Source organism: Macaca nemestrina, chromosome 7, assembly GCF_043159975.1.
Source record: "Macaca nemestrina isolate mMacNem1 chromosome 7, mMacNem.hap1, whole genome shotgun sequence".
Classification (NCBI taxonomy): Eukaryota; Metazoa; Chordata; class Mammalia; order Primates; family Cercopithecidae; genus Macaca; species Macaca nemestrina.
The window spans coordinates 91,368,285-91,388,481 of NC_092131.1; the positions used below are offsets into that span (position 1 = coordinate 91,368,285).

The window sequence follows — 20,197 nt, forward strand, 5'->3', positions numbered from 1 at the left end:
AATTACCTACAGGAAATGAACAAGCAGATATATAAGAATTGGGCCCTGGCTCAGGCCTAACAAATCAGAACATCTGAAAAGTATGGGTGTGGAAAAGCTTCTAGATAATTCCATGTTCTCCAGAGACTGAAAACCACTCAATTACAATAGGTCTTCTCGCCCCTTGCTAACTAAATTGTTAATCCTAGTTGAGTATGCTTCTGTTTTGTTTTTTTGGGCCTGGTCCAGGGACTAGACTGTTGCTGCAATTAAGTTCAATTTTATCATTCTTCCCACAGTATCTGTATCCCGATTTTCAGATTCCTTTTCATCAGTGGGGCAAATTTATAGGTCAGTATAGGACAAGTTTTAAACATTAATGGAAAAGAGATTATATTATATTGATATTGTTCTTCTAATCTGGCAGCCTTGAATTTCATTTAGAAAATGTCTCTATTTCTAATTTTACCTTGGTTTTGATATATTTTACTATTAGGGATCACATAAATGATTTTCCTCTTTTTCATGACTGCCTTGTCAACTAATATATTTTTGAAAGCTTCTGGTTAACTTCTAATTACAGGTAAGTTCCATTTTCCTTTTGCTTAACAGGCTCATTGAGGTTTTTAATTGAGATGAAATCTCACTCTTTTACCCAGGCTGGAGTGCAATGGGGTGATCTCGGCTCACTGCAACCTCCACCTCCCAGATTCAAGCGACTCTCATGCCTCAGCCTCCCCAGCAACTGGGATTACAGACACCTGCCACCACACCCAGCTAATTTTTTTACATTTTTAGTAGAGATGGGGTTCCACCATGTTGCCTAGGCTGGTCTCAAACTCCTGACCTCATGTAATCCACCCAACTTGGCCTCCCAAAGTGCTGGGATTACAGGTGTGAGCCACCATGCCTGGCCACTTCTCCCATTTTATACAGGGTCGCCTTTTGCAACTTCTAAGAGCTCTTTAAAATAGTAAAGCCCTGCCATAATGCAGCCAAAAAACTAAGATATAAAATGTGTAGAAACACGCTTTTCTTAACTTAATGAAAAAGCATTTTTCAATCAGTCCGTATTTTCACTAAAAGGACAAAAATAAAAGATTCAGAAACAAACTGTATATACAAAGTACCTATACCCTGAAGCTCCCAAATGATTGTGAAGCAGTCACTTCCAAACCCTACTGCCCACCACCCAAAACATGAAGAGAAAATAAGAATGTTGGCCTTTCCCATTCTCAATTATCAGTAGCAAGGTACTCAAAGCCCAGTTTAAAGAAATGTTTCTGCAGCGGCTTTACTGTACTGGGGATTTAGCCCCTTCTATTCTTCTAACTCACTGATTTCTGCTTGTATGTCTTTAATAATTTCCCCATTCTGCTTTCCTTCAGGTTTTTTGATCATTCTTTCTAAGAATGAGTTAGAGGTTTCATTCATTTTCATTCTTTTCTTAATGACAAGGATTTTAAGGCAATGAACATTCCTCTGAGCTCTCCTCTAGTCTCTAATAAGTAATGATTGCCTTATTGCTATTCTCTAGATATTCTACAGTTTTAATTTCAAATACCTGTTTGACCTAAGGGCTGTTTGCATGAATTTTAAAATTCCACAAATCAACATTTGTTTTCTGGTTTTGTTACTAACTTATAGATTTAACTACGATCAGAGAATGACATCTGTTCTGTTTCTGCTTTTCAGTATTTGAGGTGTTCTTCACTGAAAACAATTAGCTTCTTGAATGTTCCAGATAGGAAGAGGGACGCAGAGGGAGCGAGAGAGGAGTAGTTAGTAGAGAGGAGTAGATAGTAGTATTCTAACTATGGTTCAATTCTAAGCATTCTAAAATTTCACTGGATTTTTTTAAACCATGAATTACAAGGGTGTTAAATTTCCAAATTCATGTAGCTTTTGGTTAATCTCTTCATTATTGCCTTCTAACCTTAATTTCTTATTTAAATTATAAATTGTATGGTATGGATGGTACCAATTGTTTTTAAATATTCTGACTTGCTTTATGGATTAATATATAATTAATGTTTCTCCCACAGTCCACATATGCTCAAGAAGAGTATAGAATATCTAATTATTGGGTACAGAGGTCTATATTTGTCCATTATATAATTTTCATTTATAGGTTATTCAAACCTATATATGGGCATTTGGTGTAACTTACTTATGGTAAGCAGGGTATGTTGAAATCTCCAAATACGATGGCAGACTTGTAAATTTCTCCCTGTGGTTTTATCAGATTTTCCTCTGTATTTTGAGGCTATTTTGATAGGTACATAAAATATGAAAATTGCTACATCCTCCTAATTAACAGCATCAAGTTCTTACTAATGGTTTCTGTACCAAAATCCTATTTTGTTTGATACTGAAGCTCCATCACTTGTTTTTGGTTAATATATACTGGCATATCTTTATCACTCTCTCTCCTTTATAAAAACTTTCAATCTTTTCACATCCTCTTATTTTAAATATGATGGATTAAAACAGCTGGATATTGTTTTATTAGTTCCATCTGTCTAATTGGTAACTTTAGTCCATTTGCATTTGTTGTGATTGACTTATGTGGACTTCCTTCTATCCTTTGGTACTTCTATTTCTCTCACTTTCTAATATAATTTTAGTATCTCCTCCTAGAATTCATCTAAGACATATTTTAGACCTCATTCTAATCTCCCTCTCCCCCTCCCCAATCCCACCAACTTCTGCCCTATCATTTATTCCCATGTCTCTCTTTGTAACATACTGACTTACTTTTTGGAGATAATCGTCTAACCAATTAATTTTTTCTTCTGGTGTCTAATCCATCCACTGAGTCTCTTATTTCAACAATTACATTTTTTATTTCCTTATTTCATTCTATTCTGAGACACAGTCTCACTCCATCACCCAGGCTGGACTGCAGGGGCACGAACCTGCAGCCTCGGCCTCCTGGGCTCAAGTGATCCTCCCACCTCAGCCTCCTGAGTACCTGGGACTATAGGCAGGTGCCCAATACCCAGCCTTTTTTTTTTGTGGTGGTGGTGGGGTATTTTTTGTAGAAACGAGTTCTCACCATGTTTCCCAGGCTCCTCTCCAACTCCTGGGCTCATGCCTTCTTCCCACCTCAGCTTCCCAAAAAGTTCTGGGATTACAGGTGTGAGCCATCGTACCCAGCTATATATTTTATTTCGGTAAGTTCTATTTCATCCATTTTCCTTTCAGGTCTTCCTCATCATTGCTGGTGGTCTTACTGCTCACTCAATTTTATAAGTCCATCTTTTTTTAAATAAATATTAGATTCCACAAGTAACTATTTTCTTACAATTCTAATAATTGAAGTCTGTGTTCTGTATCAGATAATTCCAAAACCTATAGTCTGTCTTTGGGATTATTCATTGTTTCTGACAATTCTCAAATATGTTGGGTTAACTACCTGAATGTTGTGATTTCACTGAATTCATAGTTGCCTGCTTTTAACCATTGGGAATCCTACAGGCTTAAGTTAGAGATGCTTTCCCACAAAAAGTATCTGTGTCTGCTTCTGATGAGAGCTGTGGAGACAACTAACATGAGACCACTTTACCGCCATGTGTAATCCTGACATTCTCTTGGATTCTCTTGGAGAATCTCAGGGTTACACAAGGTTCACAAATTTGGCTCCCCGACCTTGCTCATTTATATACAGACTAGACTGCTTAGTATAGGTGGTGACTCCCTTTCTCCTACCCTGGAAAAAACAAAACAGATCTCTCATCTGAATGTGATCATAGCCTAGGAAATTCTGAAGGTGAATAACTGGAGGCTGTGGGCAGCAGCGAAAGACAAGTGTCTTTTCTGACCATAGAAATAGGTCAGAAGCTGCCCTAAAGGCTGTGTGCTCCAGGATTTCACTATTTAGCTCAACTACCAGTCCCTCCATAAGAATGAACGGAAGCTTCTTAGAGCACCATGTTGCCTTTGAATCACAAATTCTTGCTAAAAGTCAGGGTCATGCTAAAAAAAAAAACCTACAGCTTTGGAAAGCTTTCTCAGTAATGTCCTAGAATTAAGGTTACAGCCTGCATTCCATGTTAACTGAACAGAAAACCAGCCTGACCAACATTGTTCTGCCCCGTCTTGCTCTCAGCTCCTCTTGGTTGGGTGCTGGCAGCCAGACTGTCTGGTTTTAATCCTTGCTATGCCACCTGTGACCTTGGACAAATTACCTACCTCCAGTTACCTCATCTACAAAATGCAGACATTAGTAATACCCTCTTTTTAAGTTACTAAGAGAATTGAAAGAGTTAATAAAACGTGAAAAATAAAAAGACTTGGTAAGCATAGGCACAGAGGGAAAAAAAGGAAAAATTAATTAATTAGTTAATTAATTTTAAAAAACACTAGTGCCTAGCACATAAATGCTCATCAGGAATTAAGTCTATAGCATGAACTCAATTTGGCAAAACTTCGAAGTACATATAACTTTTAACTTACTAGGGTATACAGACCAATAATTAATTTACAACTGCAGACATATTTGCCTACAGTAAATATAACAAAGACTAAACAAGCAGATACTAAATCATGAAGCAATTATCAGTTAGTATCTTTAATTTTCTTATACTTTTATATTTTCTATAGATCATCTTTTCAACAAGAAGAAAACAAATCAAATGAAAATGAAATGAATTCTCTCAAAAAGAACTAAGTCAAGACAGGAGGAAGGCTCACAAAGTAATATAAAATATATCTTATGGTCTCTGTAAAATTCTTAATAAAAGTACCTTCTTTGCTCCAAGCTGCACTCTGGCTTTGCCTTGTCAGGTGGCATTTCTTTGCACAATGACCGATTCTATTGAGTAGGCACTGCTTCAGCCCTACAGGAAGAACAAAACTTCTCTAGAACACAGCAGCATTCCTGATTTCCACTTGAGAAGGCCTAACGAAAAGGCATATACCTCAACAGCAGCAGATCAGTGTGAAAAGGTCTGGAGTCAAGGGGAAAAAGTAAAATTGGACCATTTCCAGAATCTCACAAAAAACAACAAACCAATGTTGGCAGTGCCCAACATAAGCAAATTAGAACCTTAAATAAAGGTCACTCTTAATGTCTATCCTAGCATAGACCCAGCACCAAGCAAAATGTCATTTTACTGGTTTACTTTTTTCATTCTTGAAAGTAGGAGCTATGAAAAAAAAAACACTAAAATTTCTTTAAGAGAACCTTCTACTTACAATCTAACTTACATAATCAAAACACTCTATTGAGGGTGAAAATTGAGTATTATAAGAAAATAATCACCTGTTTTGTGCAGCGTTCCATACATAACACTCCTCCACCCAATACATACCTTAAAAAGAAGAAAGGAAACATACAAATTTATCTCAAGAATTATCCTTGCTTAAACAATTTCTACGTGCCATTACTAAGGAAGTATACACACAGTAAAGATAAGAAGAGAACTCACAAACATGAACATACTTGTTAGGGATATAGGATTATGGGTAATTTAAAAATTCTAATGGTATTACTCTCATGTAATTGCTCTGAAATTCTAGTCAATTGTTTGAAATGACTCTTAGAACAAATACAAATTTTTAAGATGTTGAAAACTAAGAACTTAGCCCTAAATATTCCAAAGAATAGGGGCAGAAGAACCCGTTTCCTTAAATGGCATTTTAGTATTCTTTACAACTGAAACTTTCTCTCCCATCCTGTGATGGCCAAGAGTTGTTCCTCTGACAATGGCACTGACCTTCCCCTATCCAAAATATGAACATCTGCATGGTTTCATGGTTCAAATTGTTTTCATCCATTCTGTTGTGAGAATCAAATGGTTCAGACCATGCAGCTCCTCTCTGGGACTCCTCAAGTCCTTTCCAGGTCTGAAGACTATTTTCTGAACCAAAGACATCTTTTGGGGATGTACCAAATCTCCCATTAGAAAATGATTTAGAGCAAGATGTTTCAACCTTTTAACTCTTTCTCAAACAAAATAACTTCATTTCTCCTTTAATGTTATTTTGAATTTCAAAATACACAGATAGCATGCCTAAAATAAAATCAAGGGAATGACAGTTTTATCACACAAACTGTGGTAATTTTGAAAACACAAAAGCTAAGTCCACTCATTAGGTCTATGTGGACACAAAGTCCAACACAATCTGTTCTTTCCTCTGGGGCTCTGCCCATGCCTTTCCCTTGCCTGAGATTCCTTCGGCTTCCTACCCTTCCAAAGGTTGTATTTCCCCCCAGAAGACTTGCCAAGACCACTCTAGCCTGCACATCTTCCATTCCAGCTAACCAAAGGCACACTTGTGTTAACTAAACCAAATTATTTTGCAGAGAAGGCATCTAAAAACTTCTACTGTAGACCATTCACCTTAATAATTGTTATCGTGACTTTATTCAATAATAAAATGAGGGAAAGAAGTCCTCTTCACTCCCTTATCCTGGAGAATCCAAGCAAGTGTCTTTCCCACTTGTTTTGCTCAAACCCTGGGACCTTTCAAAGTAAAAGTTTAATGGAAGGAAAGAAAATCTAAAAGATAAATTCTCCAAAAAATTAAACTTGGGTGAAGAATCATGGGATTAAAAATTTTTATTCTTTGTGTATTTGATTTCTGAAACATAGAAATCTATCTCTCATTCCTTAAATCTGCCACTGGGCTAACAGAGTATTGTATAGAATATGCACTCACTGATTTAACAGAACATCCAGGCACTCACTGAAATTTTGCTTCCACAACTGCTCAAAGTCTAGTCATTAGTTAATGAGTTAACACCACACTTGATCTTCAAATTTTGGAAATGCTGACGGTAGACAGGGACTTGTTTTAGGAAAAGGAAGTATACAGTAGACATTGTTACTCATTACCCAACCACCACCACCTTTCCTTTAAAGTACCCCACTCTTCCGTTAAGGTTGCAGAGTCTCAGAAAGTGGGAAGAAATGAAGTTTTTGCATTTTCAGGTCAAAAGAAAGTACATTTGTACAACCACATAATAACTATGCAAAGATTTGTTGAAATCTAAAAAGCCAGTCACAAAATGTCACATTTTGGATGATTCTATTTATAGGAAACGTCCAGAATAAGCAAATCTACAGAGACAGAAACTAGATCAGAGGTTGTCAGGATCAACAGTGGGGGAGACAAGTATAGGGAGTGACTGCTAATGGATACGGGGTTTCTCCTTTTTTTGCTTTTTTTCATTTATTTTTATTATTATTATACTTTAAGTTCTAGGGTACATGTGCACAACGTGCAGGTTTGTTACATATGTATGCATGTGCCATGTTGGTGTGCTGCATCCATTAACTCGTCATTTACATTAGGTATATCTCCTAATGCTATCCCTCCCCACTTCCCCCTCCCCACAATAGGCCCCGGTGTGTGATGTTTCCCTTCCCGTGTCCAAATGAACTCATTGTCCAATTCCCACCTATGAGTGAGAACATGCGGTGTTTGGTTTTCTGTTCTTGCGATAGTTTGCTAAGAATGATGGTTTCCAGCTGTATCCATGTCCCTACAAAAGACAAGAACTCATCCTTTTTTATGGCTGCATAGTATTCCATGGTGTATATGTGCCACATTTTCTTAATCCAGTCTCTCATTGATGGACATTTGGGTTGATTTCAAGTCTTTGCTATTGTTGCAGCAATAAACATACATGTGCATGTGTCTTTATAGCAGCATGATTTATAATCCTTTGGGTATATACCCAGTAATGGGATGGCTAGGTCAAATGGTATTTCTAGTTCTAGACACTTGCAGAATCGCCACACTGTCTTCCACAATGGTTGAACTAGTTTACAGTCCCACCAACAGTGTAAAAGTGTTTCTATTTCTCCACATCCTCTCCAGCACCTGTTGTTTCCTGACTTTTTAATGATTGCCATTCTAACTGATGTGAGATGGTATCTCATTGTGGTTTTGATTTGCATTTCTCTGATGGTGAGTGATGATGAGCATTTTTCATGTGTCTGTTGGCTGTATAAATGTCTTCTTTTGAGAAATGTCTGTTCATATCCTTTGCCCACTTTTTGATGGGGTTGTTTGTTTTTTTCTTGTAAATTTGTTTGAGTTCTTTGTAGGTTCTAGATATTAGCCCTTTGTCAGATAAGTAGATTGCAAAAATGTTCTCCCATTCTGTAGGTTGCCTGTTCACTCTGATGGTAGTTTCTTTTGCTGTGCAGAAGCTCTTTAGTTTAATTAGATCCCATTTGTCAATTTTGGCTTTTGTTGCCATTGCTTTTGGTGTTTTAGACATGAAGTCCTTGCCCATGCCTATGTCCTGAATGGTATTACCTAGGTTTTCTTCTAGCGTTTTTATGGTTTTAAGTCTAACATTTAAGTCTCTAATCCATCTTGAATTAATTTTCGTATAAGGAGTAAGGAAAGGATCCAGTTTCAGCTTTCTACTTAAGGCTAGCCAATTTTCCCAGCACCATTTATTAAACAGGGAATCTTTTCCCCATTTCTTGTTTTTGTCAGGTTTGTCAAAAATCAGATGGATGTAGATGTGTGGTATTATATCTGAGGGCTCTGTTCTGTCCCATTGGTCTATATCTCTGTTTTGGTACCAGTACCATGCTGTTTTGGTTACTGTAGCCTTGTAGTATAGTTTGAAGTCAAGTAGCGTGATGCCTCCAGCTTTGTTCTTTTGGTTTAGGATTGTCTTGGCAATGCAGGCTCTTTTTTGGTTCCATATGAACTTTAAAGCAGTTTTTTCCAATTCTGTGAAGAAACTCATTGGTAAATTAATGGGGATGGCACTGAATCTATAAATTTCCTTGGGCAGTATGGCTATTTTCACGATATTGATTCTTCCTATCCATGAGCATGGTATGTTATTCCATTTGTTTGTGTCCTCTTTTATTTCACTGGGCAGTGGTTTGTAGTTCTCCTTGAAGAGGTCCTTCACATCCCTTGTAAGTTGGATTCCTAGGTATTTGATTCTCTTTGAAGCAATGGTGAATGGGAGTTTGTTCATGATTTATCTCTGTTTGTCTGTTATTGGTGTATAAGAATGCTTGTGATTTTTGCACCTTGATTTTGTATCCTGAGACTTTGCTGAAGTTGCTTATCAGTTTAAGGAGATTTTGGGCTGAGATGATGGGGTTTTCTAAATATACAATCATGTCATCTGCAAACAGGGACAATTTGGCTTACTCTTTTCCTAATTGATTACCCTTTATTTATTTCTCTTGCCTGACTGCCCTAGCCAGAACTTCCAACACTATGTTGAATAGGAGTGGTGAGAGAGGGCATCCCTGTCTTGTGCCAGTTTTCAAAGGGAAAGCTTCCAGTTTTTGCCCATTCAGTATGATATTGGCTGTGGGTTTGTCATAAATAGCTCTTATTATTTTGAGATACGTTCCATCAATACCGAATTTATTGAGCGTTTTTAGCACGAAGGGCTGTTGAATTTTGTCAAAGGCCTTTTCTGCATCTATGGAGATAATCATGTGGTTTTTGTCTTTGGTTCTGTTTATATGCTGGATTACGGTTATTGATTTGCATATGTTGAACCAGCCTTGCATCCCAGGGATGAAGCCCATTTGATCATGGTGGATAAGCTTTTTGATGTGCTGCTGGATTCGGTGTGCCAGTATTTTATTGAGGATTTTTGCATCGATGTTCAGCAGGGATATTGGTCTAAAATTCTCTTTTTTTGTTGTGTCTCTACCAGGCTTCGGTATCAGGATGATGTTGGTCTCATAAAATGAGTTAGGGAGGATTCTCTCTTTTTCTATTGATTGGAATAGTTTCAGAAGGAATGGTACCAGCTCCTCCTTGTACCTCTGGTAGAACTTGGCTGTGAATCCGTCTGGTCCTGGACTTTTTTTGGTTGGTAGGCTATTAATTTGTGCCTCAATTTCAGAGCCTACTATTGGTCTATTCAACTTCTTCCTGGTTTAGTCTTGGAAGAGTGTATGTCCAGGAATTTATCCATTTCTTCTAGGTTTTCTAGTTTATTTGCATAGAGGTGTTTATAGTATTCTCTGATGGTAGTTTGTATTTCTGCGGGGTCGGGGGTGATATCCCCTTTATCATTTTTTATTGCATCTATTTGATTCTTCTCTCTTTTCTTTTTTATTAGTCTTACTAGTGGTCTATCAATTTTGTTGATCTTTTCAACAAACCAGCTCCTGGATTCATTGATTTTTTGAAGGGTTTTTTGGTGTCTCTATCTCCTTCAGTTCTGCTCTGACCTTAGTTATTTCTTGCCGTCTACTACCTTTTGAATGTGTTTGCTCTTGCTTCTCTAGTTCGTTGAATTGTGATGTTAGGGTGCCAATTTTAGAACTTTTGTGCTTTCTCTTGTGGGCATTTAGTGCTATAAATTTCCCTCTACACACTGCTGTAAATGTGTCCCAGAGATTCTGGTATGTTGTATCTTTGTTCTCATTGGTTTCAAAGAAAATCTTTATTTCTGCCTTCATTTCGTTATGTACCCAGTAGTTACTTGGGAGCAGGTTGTTCAGTCTCCATGTAGTTGAGTGGTTTTGATTGAGTTTCTTAGTCCTGAGTTGTAGTTTGATGGCACTGTGGTCTGAGAGAGTTTGTTATAATCTCTGTTCTTTTACATTTGCTGAGGAGTGCTTTACTTCCAACTATGTGGTCAATTTTGAAGTAAGTGTGATGTGGTGCTGAGAAGCATGTATATTCTGTTGATTTGGGGTGGAGAGTTCTGTAGATGTCTATTAGGTGTGCTTGGTGCAGAGTTGAGTTCAATTCCTGGATATCCTTGTTGACTCTCTGTCTCGTTGATCTGTCTAATGTTGACAGCGGGGTGTTAAAGTTTCCCATTATTATTGTATGGGAGTCTAAGTCTCTTTGTAAGTCTCTAAGGACTTGCTTTATGAATCTGGGTGCTGCTGTATTGGGTGCATATATATTTAGGATAGTTCACTCTTCTTGTTGAATTCATCTCTTTACCATTATGTAATGGCCTTCTTTGTCTCTTTTGATCTTTGTTGGTTTAAAGTCTGTTTTATCAGAGACTAGGATTGCAACCCCTGCCTTTTTTTGTTTTCCATTTGCTTGGTAGATCTTCCTCCATCCCTTTATTTTGAGCCTATGTGTGTCTCTGCATGTGAGATCGGTCTCCTGAATACAGCAAATTGATGGGTCTTGACTCTATCCAATTTGCCAGTCTGTGTCTTTTAATTGTACCATTTAGTCTATTTACATTTAAGGTTAATATTGTTATGTGTGAACTTGATCCTATCATTATGATATTAACTGGTTATTTTGCTTGTTAGTTGATGCAGTTTCTTCCTAGCCTCGATGGTCTTTACATTTTGGCATGTTTTTGCAATGGCTGGTACCGGTTATTCCTTTCCATGTTTACTGCTTCCACCAGGATCTCTTGTAGGGCAGGCCTGGTGGTGACAAAATCCCTAAGCATTTGCTTATCTGTAAAGGATTTTATTTCTCCTTCACTTATGAAACATAGTTTGGCTGGATATGAAATTCTGGGTTTAAAATTCTTTTCTTTAAGAATGTTGAGAGGGCGGAGCAAGATGGCCGAATAGGAACAGCTCCAGTCTCCAACTCCCAGCGCGAGCGACACAGAAGACCAGTGATTTCTGCATTTTCAACTGAGGTACTGGGTTCATCTCACTGGGGAGTGCCGGACGATCGGTGCTGGTCAGCTGCTGTAGCCCGACCAGCGAAAGCTGAAGCAGGGCGAGGCATTGCCTCACCTGGGAAGCGCAAGGGGGAAGGGAATCCCTTTTCCTAGCCAGGGGAACTGAGACACACAACACCTGGAAAATCGGGTAACTCCCACCCCAATACTGCGCTTAAGCAAACAGGCACACCAGGAGATCATACCCCACACCTGGCCGGGAGGGTCCCACACCCACGGAGCCTCCCTCATTGCTAGCGCAGCAGTCTGTGATCTACCGGCAAGGCAGCAGCGAGGCTGGGGGAGGGGCGCCTGCCATTGCTGAGGCTTAAGTAGGTAAACAAAGCTGCTGGGAAGCTCCAACTGGGTGGAGCTCACAGCAGCTCTAGGAAACCTGCCTGTCTCTGTAGACTCCACCTCTGGGGACAGGGCAATAACAAACAGCCAAAACCTCCGCAGACGCAAACGACTCTGTCTGACAGCTTTGAAGAGAGCAGTGGATCTCCCAACACGGAGGTTGAGATCTGAGAAGGGACAGACTCCCTGCTCAAGTGGGTCCCTGACCCCTGAGTAGCCTAACTGGGAGACATCCCCCACTAGGGGCAGTCTGACACCCCACACCTCACAGGGTGGAGTACACCCCTGAGAGGAAGCTTCCAAAGCAAAAATCAGACAGGTACACTCGCTGTTCAGAAATATTCTATCTTCTGCCGCCTCTGCTGCTGATACCCAGGCAAACAGGGTCTGGAGTGGACCTCAAGCAATCTCCAACAGACCTACAGCTGAGGGTCCTGACTGTTAGAAGGAAAACTATCAAACAGGAAGGACACCTACACCAAAACCCCATCAGTACATCACCATCATCAAAGACCAGAGGCAGATAAAACCACAAAGATGGGGAAAAAGCAGAGCAGAAAAGCTGGAAATTCAAAAAATAAGAGCGCATCTCCCCCGGCAAAGGAGCGCAGCTCATCGCCAGCAACGGATCAAAGCTGGACGGAGAATGACTTTGACGAGATGAGAGAAGAAGGCTTCAGTCCATCAAATTTCTCAGAGCTAAAGGAGGAATTACGTACCCAGTGCAAAGAAACTAAAAATCTTGAAAAAAAAGTGGAAGAATTGATGGCTAGAGTAATTAATGCAGAGAAGGTCATAAACGAAATGAAAGAGATGAAAACCATGACACAAGAAATACGTGACAAATGCACAAGCTTCAGTAACCGACTCGATCAACTGGAAGAAAGAGTATCTGCGATTGAGGATCAAATGAATGAAATGAAGCGAGAAGAGAAACCAAAAGAAAAAAGAAGAAAAAGAAATGAACAAAGCCTGCAAGAAGTATGGGATTATGTAAAAAGACCAAATCTACGTCTGATTGGGGTGCCTGAAAGTGAGGGGGAAAATGGAACCAAGTTGGAAAACACTCTTCAGGATATCATCCAGGAGAACTTCCCCAACCTAGTAGGGCAGGCCAACATTCAAATCCAGGAAATACAGAGAACGCCACAAAGATACTCCTCGAGAAGAGCAACTCCAAGACACATAATTGCCAGATTCACCAAAGTTGAAATGAAGGAAAAAATCTTAAGGGCAGCCAGAGAGAAAGGTCGGGTTACCCACAAAGGGAAGCCCATCAGACTAACAGCAGATCTCTCGGCAGAAACTCTCCAAGCCAGAAGAGAGTGGGGGCCGATATTCAACATTCTTAAAGAAAAGAATTTTAAACCCAGAATTTCATATCCAGCCAAACTAAGTTTCATAAGTGAAGGAGAAATAAAATCCTTTACAGATAAGCAAATGCTTAGAGATTTTGTCACCACTAGGCCTGCCTTACAAGAGACCCTGAAGGAAGCACTAAACATGGAAAGGAACAACCGGTACCAGCCATTGCAAAAACATGACAAAATGTAAAGACCATCAAGGCTAGGAAGAAACTGCATCAACTAACGAGCAAAATAACCAGTTAATATCATAATGGCAGGATCAAGTTCACACATAACAATCTTAACCTTAAATGTAAATGGACTAAATGCTCCAATTAAAAGACACAGACTGGCAAACTGGATAAAGAGTCAAGACCCATCAGTCTGCTGTATTCAGGAGACCCATCTCACACGCAGAGACATACATAGGCTCAAAATAAAGGGATGGAGGAAGATTTACCAAGCAAATGGAGAACAAAAAAAAGCGGGGGTTGCAATACTAGTCTCTGATAAAACAGACTTTAAACCATCAAAGATCAAAAGAGACAAAGAAGGCCATTACATAATGGTAAAGGGATCAATTCAACAGGAAGAGCTAACTATCCTAAATATATATGCACCCAATACAGGAGCACCCAGATTCATCAAGCAAGTCCTTAGAGACTTACAAAGAGACTTAGACTCCCATACAATAATAATGGGAGACTTCAACACTCCACTGTCAACATTAGACAGATCAACGAGACAGAAAGTTAACAAGGATATCCAGGAATTGAACTCATCTCTGCAGCAAGCAGACCTAATAGACATCTATAGAACTCTCCACCCCAAATCAACAGAATATACATTCTTCTCAGCACCACATCGTACTTACTCCAAAATCGACCACGTAATTGGAAGTAAAGCACTCCTCAGCAAATGTACAAGAACAGAAATTATAACAAACTGTCTCTCAGACCACAGTGCAATCAAACTAGAACTCAGGACTAAGAAACTCAATCAAAACCGCTCAACTACATGGAAATTGAACAACCTGCTCCTGAATGACTACTGGGTACATAACGAAATGAAGGCAGAAATAAAGATGTTCTTTGAAACCAATGAGAACAAAGATACAACATACCAGAATCTCTGGGACACATTTAAAGCAGTGTGTAGAGGGAAGTTTATAGCACTAAATGCCCACAAGAGAAAGCAGGAAAGATCTAAAATTGACACTCTAACATCACAATTAAAAGAACTAGAGAAGCAAGAGCAAACACATTCGAAAGCTAGCAGAAGGCTAGAAATAACTAAGATCAGAGCAGAACTGAAGGAGATAGAGACACAAAAAACTCTCCAAAAAATCAATGAATCCAGGAGTTGGTTTTTTGAAAAGATCAACAAAATTGACAGACCACTAGCAAGACTAATAAAGAAGAAAAGAGAGAAGAATCAAATCGACGCAATTCAAAATGATAAAGGGGATATCACCACCGACCCCACAGAAATACAAACTACCATCAGAGAATACTATAAACACCTCTATGCAAATAAACTGGAAAATCTAGAAGAAATGGATAATTTCCTGGACACTTACACTCTTCCAAGACTAAACCAGGAAGAAGTTGAATCCCTGAATAGACCAATAGCAGGCTCTGAAATTGAGGCAATAATTAATAGCCTACCAACCAAAAAAAGTCCAGGACCAGATGGATTCACAACTGAATTCTACCAGAGGTACAAGGAGGAGTTGGTACCATTCCTTCTGAAACTATTCCAATCAATAGAAAAAGAGGGAATCCTCCCTAACTCATTTTATGAGGCCAACATCATCCTGATACCAAAGCCTGGCAGAGACACAACAAAAAAAGAGAATTTTAGACCAATATCCCTGATGAACATCGATGCAAAAATCCTCAATAAAATACTGGCAAACCGGATTCAGCAACACATCAAAAAGCTTATCCACCACGATCAAGTGGGCTTCATCCCTGGGATGCAAGGCTGGTTCAACATTCGCAAATCAATAAACATAATCCAGCATATAAACAGAACCAAAGACAAGAACCACATGATTATCTCAATAGATGCAGAAAAGGCTTTTGACAAAATTCAACAGCCCTTCATGCTAAAAACGCTCAATAAATTCGGTATTGATGGAACGTACCTCAAAATAATAAGAGCTATTTATGACAAACCCACAGCCAATATCATACTGAATGGGCAAAAACTGGAGAAATTCCCTTTGAAAACTGGCACAAGACAGGGATGCCCTCTCTCACCACTCCTATTCAACATAGTGTTGGAAGTTCTGGCTAGGGCAATTAGGCAAGAGAAAGAAATCAAGGGTATTCAGTTAGGAAAAGAAGAAGTCAAACTGTCCCTGTTTGCAGATGACATGATTGTATATTTAGAAAACCCCATTGTCTCAGCCCAAAATCTCCTTAAGCTGATAAGCAACTTCAGCAAAGTCTCAGGCTACAAAATCAATGTGCAAAAACCACAAGCATTCTTATACACCAGTAACAGACAAACAGAGAGCCAAATCAGGAATGAACTTCCATTCACAATTGCTTCAAAGAGAATCAAATACCTAGGAATCCAACTTACAAGGGATGTAAAGGACCTCTTCAAGGAGAACTACAAACCACTGCTCAGTGAAATAAAAGAGGACAAAAACAAATGGAAGAACATACCATGCTCATGGATAGGAAGAATCAATATCGTGAAAATGGCCATACTGCCCAAGGTAATTTATAGATTCAATGCCATCCCCATCAAGCTACCAATGAGTTTCTTCACAGAATTGGAAAAAACTGCTTTAAAGTTCATATGGAACCAAAAAAGAGCCCGCATGTCCAAGACAATCCTAAGTCAAAAGAACAAAGCTGGAGGCATCACGCTACCTGACTTCAAACTATACTACAAGGCTACAGTAACCAAAACAGCATGGTACTGGTACCAAAACAGAGATATAGACCAATGGAACAGAACAGAGTCCTCAGAAATAATACCACACATCTACAGCCATCTGATCTTTGACAAACCTGAGAGAAACAAGAAATGGGGAAAGGATTCCCTATTTAATAAATGGTGCTGGGAAAATTGGCTAGCCATAAGTAGAAAGCTGAAACTGGATCCTTTCCTTACTCCTTATACGAAAATTAATTCAAGATGGATTAGAGACTTAAATGTTAGACCTAATACCATAAAAATCCTAGAGGAAAACCTAGGTAGTACCATTCAGGACATAGGCATGGGCAAAGACTTCATGTCTAAAACACCAAAAGCAACGGCAGCAAAAGCCAAAATTGACAAATGGGATCTCATTAAATTAAAGAGCTTCTGCACAGCAAAAGACACTACCATCAGAGTGAACACGCAACCTACAGAATGGGAGAACATTTTTGCAATCTACTCATCTGACAAAGGGCTAATATCCAGAACCTACAAAGAACTCAAACAAATTTACAAGAAAAAAACAAACAACCCCATCAAAAAGTGGGCAAAGGATATGAACAGACATTTCTCAAAAGAAGACATTCATACAGCCAACAGACACATGAAAAAATGCTCATCATCACTGGCCATCAGAGAAATGCAAATCAAAACCACAATGAGATACCATCTCACACCAGTTAGAATGGCGATCATTAAAAAGTCAGGAAACAACAGGTGCTGGAGAGGATGTGGAGAAATAGGAACACTTTTACACTGTTGGTGGGATTGTAAACTAGTTCAACCATTATGGAAAACAGTATGGCGATTCCTCAAGGATCTAGAACTAGATGTACCATATGACCCAGCCATCCCATTACTGGGTATATACCCAAAGGATTATAAATTATGCTGCTATAAAGACACATGCACACGTATGTTTATTGCAGCACTATTCACAATAGCAAAGACTTGGAATCAACCCAAATGTCCATCAGTGACAGATTGGATTAAGAAAATGTGGCACATATACACCATGGAATACTATGCAGCCATCAAAAAGGATGAGTTTGCGTCCTTTGTAGGGACATGGATGCAGCTGGAAACCATCATTCTTAGCAAACTATCACAAGAACAGAAAACCAAACACCGCATGTTCTCACTCATAGGTGGGAACTGAACAATGGGATCACTTGGACTCAGGAAGGGGAACATCACACACAGGGGCCTATCATGGGGAGGGGGGAGGGGGGAGGGATTGCATTGGGAGTTATACCTGATGTAAATGATGAGTTGATGGGTGCAACACACCAACATGGCACAAGTATACATATGTAACAAACCTGCACGTTATGCACATGTACCCTACAACTTAAAGTATAATAATAATAAATAAATAAATAAATAAATAAATAAATAAATAAAGAATGTTGAATATTGGCCCCCACTCTCTTCTGGCTTGGAGAGTTTCTGCCGAGAGACCTCATGTTAGTCTGATGGGCTTCCCTTTGTGGGTAATCCGACCTTTCTCTCTGGTTGCCCTTAACATTTTTTCCTTCAGTTCAACTTTGGTGAATCTGACAATTATGTGTCTTGGAGTTGCTCTTCTCGAGGAGTATCTTTGTGGTGTTCTCTGTATTTCCTGAGTTTGAATGTTGGCCTGCCTTGCTAGGTTGGGGAAGTTCTCCTGGATGATATCCTGCAGAGTGTTTTCCAACTTGGTTCCATTCTCCCCATCACTTTCAGGCACACCAATCAGACATAGATTTAGTCTTTTCATATAATCCCATCTTTCTTGGAGGCTTTATTCATTTCTTTTTACTTTTTTTTCTCTAAACCTCTCTTCTCGCTTCATTTCATTCATTTGATCTTCAATCACTGATACTCTTTCTTCCAGTTGATCGAGTCGGTTACTGAAGCTTGTGCATTTGTCACGTAGTTCTCGTGTCATGGTTTTCATCTCTATCAGTTCGTTTATGGATTTCTCTGCATTGGTTATTCTAGTTATCCATTCTTCCATTCTTTTTTCAAGGTTTTTAGTTTCTTTGTGCTGGGTACATAGTTCCTCCTTTAGCTCTGAGAAGTTTGATCGACTGAAGCCTTCTTCTCTCAACTTGTCAAAGTCCTTCTCGGTCCAGCATTGTTCCATTGCTGGCGATGAGCTGCATTCCTTTGGAGGGGGAGATGCGTTCTGATTTTTTGAATTTCCAGTTTTTCTGCACTCCTTTTTCTCAACTTTGTGGTTTTATCTGCCTTTGATCTTTGATGATGGTGACGTACTGATGGGATTTTGGTGTGGGTGTCCTTTCTGTTTGTTAATTTTCCTTCTAACAATCAGGACCCTCAGCTGCAGGTCTGTTGGAGTTTGTGTGAGGTCCACTCCAGACACTGTTTGCCTGGGTATCAGCAGCAGAGGCTGCAGAAGATAGAATATTGCTGAACAGCAAGTGTTGCTGTCTGATTCTTGCTCTGGAAGCTTCGTCTCAGAGGTGTACCCAGCCGTGTGAAGTGTGAGGTGTTAGTCTGCACCTAGTGGGGGATGTCTCCCAGTTAGGCTACTCAGGGATCAAGGACCCACTTGAGCAAGCAGTCTGTCCATTCTTAGATCTCAACCTCCATGCTGGGAGAACTACTGCTCTCTTCAAAGCTGTCAGACAGGGACATTTTGGTATGGGATTTCTTTTTGGGGAGATGAAAATGTTCTGAAATTAGTTAGTGGTAATGGTTGCATAATTCTGAATATACTAAAAACCACTAAACTGTACACTTGAAGGCTGAGGCTTATCATATAAAAACTGTATCACAATAAAGCTGTCAGTTTAAAAAATGTTAGCCTATGTCAAGAAATAAAGAAATAGGATCATAGCTAGAAGACATGGGATATAAAACACATGGAACAATACTGCTCAATAATCTATCTAGAATCACACAATGCTTAAGCTTTACCCTGACTAAAATTGCAAGCTTTGTGTCTTATCGGTATTTCACATTTTTTACTTCTTCCTAAGTCAGCCAATAATTCTTCCTCCTCACTTAATAGTTGACTACAAAGACCAAGCCATTTTGATTCTGCCACCAATGAGCCTTCAAATTTCATTCCTCTTTCCATTTCTGTGACTACCAAGCCATTGTAGGTTCTCCTCACTTCACTCTAAGACAACAGTGTGACCCTCAACTACTATCACACTTTTCTAGGCTCTGTGAGGACAATGTGTCTCATATCATCTTCTGCTGTCACCAGATTTATTCCAAAATGGTATATTTACTGCTACTCCCTTGTTTCTCAACCAGATACATAGAAAGATAAATATCCAGGGGTACTAGTTTATTACCAGAAAAAAGAAAGATATGTCACCAATCCACAGAACTGTTTGAGCACAAGATATTACGTCAGCACTATTTCCTACAAATCTTCTACATGAATCCTACCCTCCTTGTGTTATGGCTCAAACTGGTCTCGTACACTCTGAATCCCTCATTCTCTTTCCTAGATACCTGATTGTGTTTACCTTTCACCTACGTAAATAATTTTCCTTCAGCCTCCACCAGCTGACCAAACCCCACTCAAATTTCACTGCCCAGCTGGGATCCCACCTACTTCATGAAGAACAACCCTTTGCAGCTTTAAACCTCAGACAAATTAAGTCCATGCTTAGCTTTTCTTTTTCTTTCTTTTTAGATGGAGTTTATCTTTGTCACCCAGGCCGGAGTGCAGTGGCGCAATCTCGACTCGCTGCAACCTCTGCCTCCCGAGTTCAAGCAATTCTCCTGTCCCAGCCTCCCGAGTAGCTGGGATTACAGGTACGCACCACCACATCTGGCTAATTTTTTGTATTTTTGGTGGAGATGGGGTTTTACCATCTTGGCCAGGCTGGTCTTGAACTCCTGACCCAAAGTGCTGGGATTACAGGTGTGAACCACCGTGCCTGGCCCATGGTTAGCATTTGATAATCAATGGAGTACTCAGAGTACTTAGTACTTTTAATCTCCTCTT

At 39.4% G+C, this 20,197-nt stretch overlaps 2 protein-coding genes across 13 annotated transcripts in view; both read right to left on the reverse strand.

Annotated features, from left to right (window-relative positions):
• LOC105479413 (putative golgin subfamily A member 8D) overlaps positions 1 to 20,197 on the reverse strand; it is a 128,757-nt gene that overhangs the window by 16,845 nt on the left and 91,715 nt on the right. The gene's annotated exons all lie outside the window — the stretch shown is intronic.
• Positions 4,725 to 20,197, reverse strand: part of LOC112426269 (ubiquitin-conjugating enzyme E2 Q2-like) — a 36,039-nt gene continuing 20,566 nt past the window's right edge. The window contains exons 5-7 of the mRNA XM_071100580.1: positions 5,246 to 5,294; positions 4,902 to 4,931; positions 4,725 to 4,820 (exon numbers count right to left, since the gene is read on the reverse strand). Coding sequence (XP_070956681.1) covers positions 4,796 to 4,820; positions 4,902 to 4,931; positions 5,246 to 5,294 — 104 coding nt within the window. The 3' untranslated portion in view covers positions 4,725 to 4,795. The remainder of the gene's footprint in view (positions 4,821 to 4,901; positions 4,932 to 5,245; positions 5,295 to 20,197) is intronic.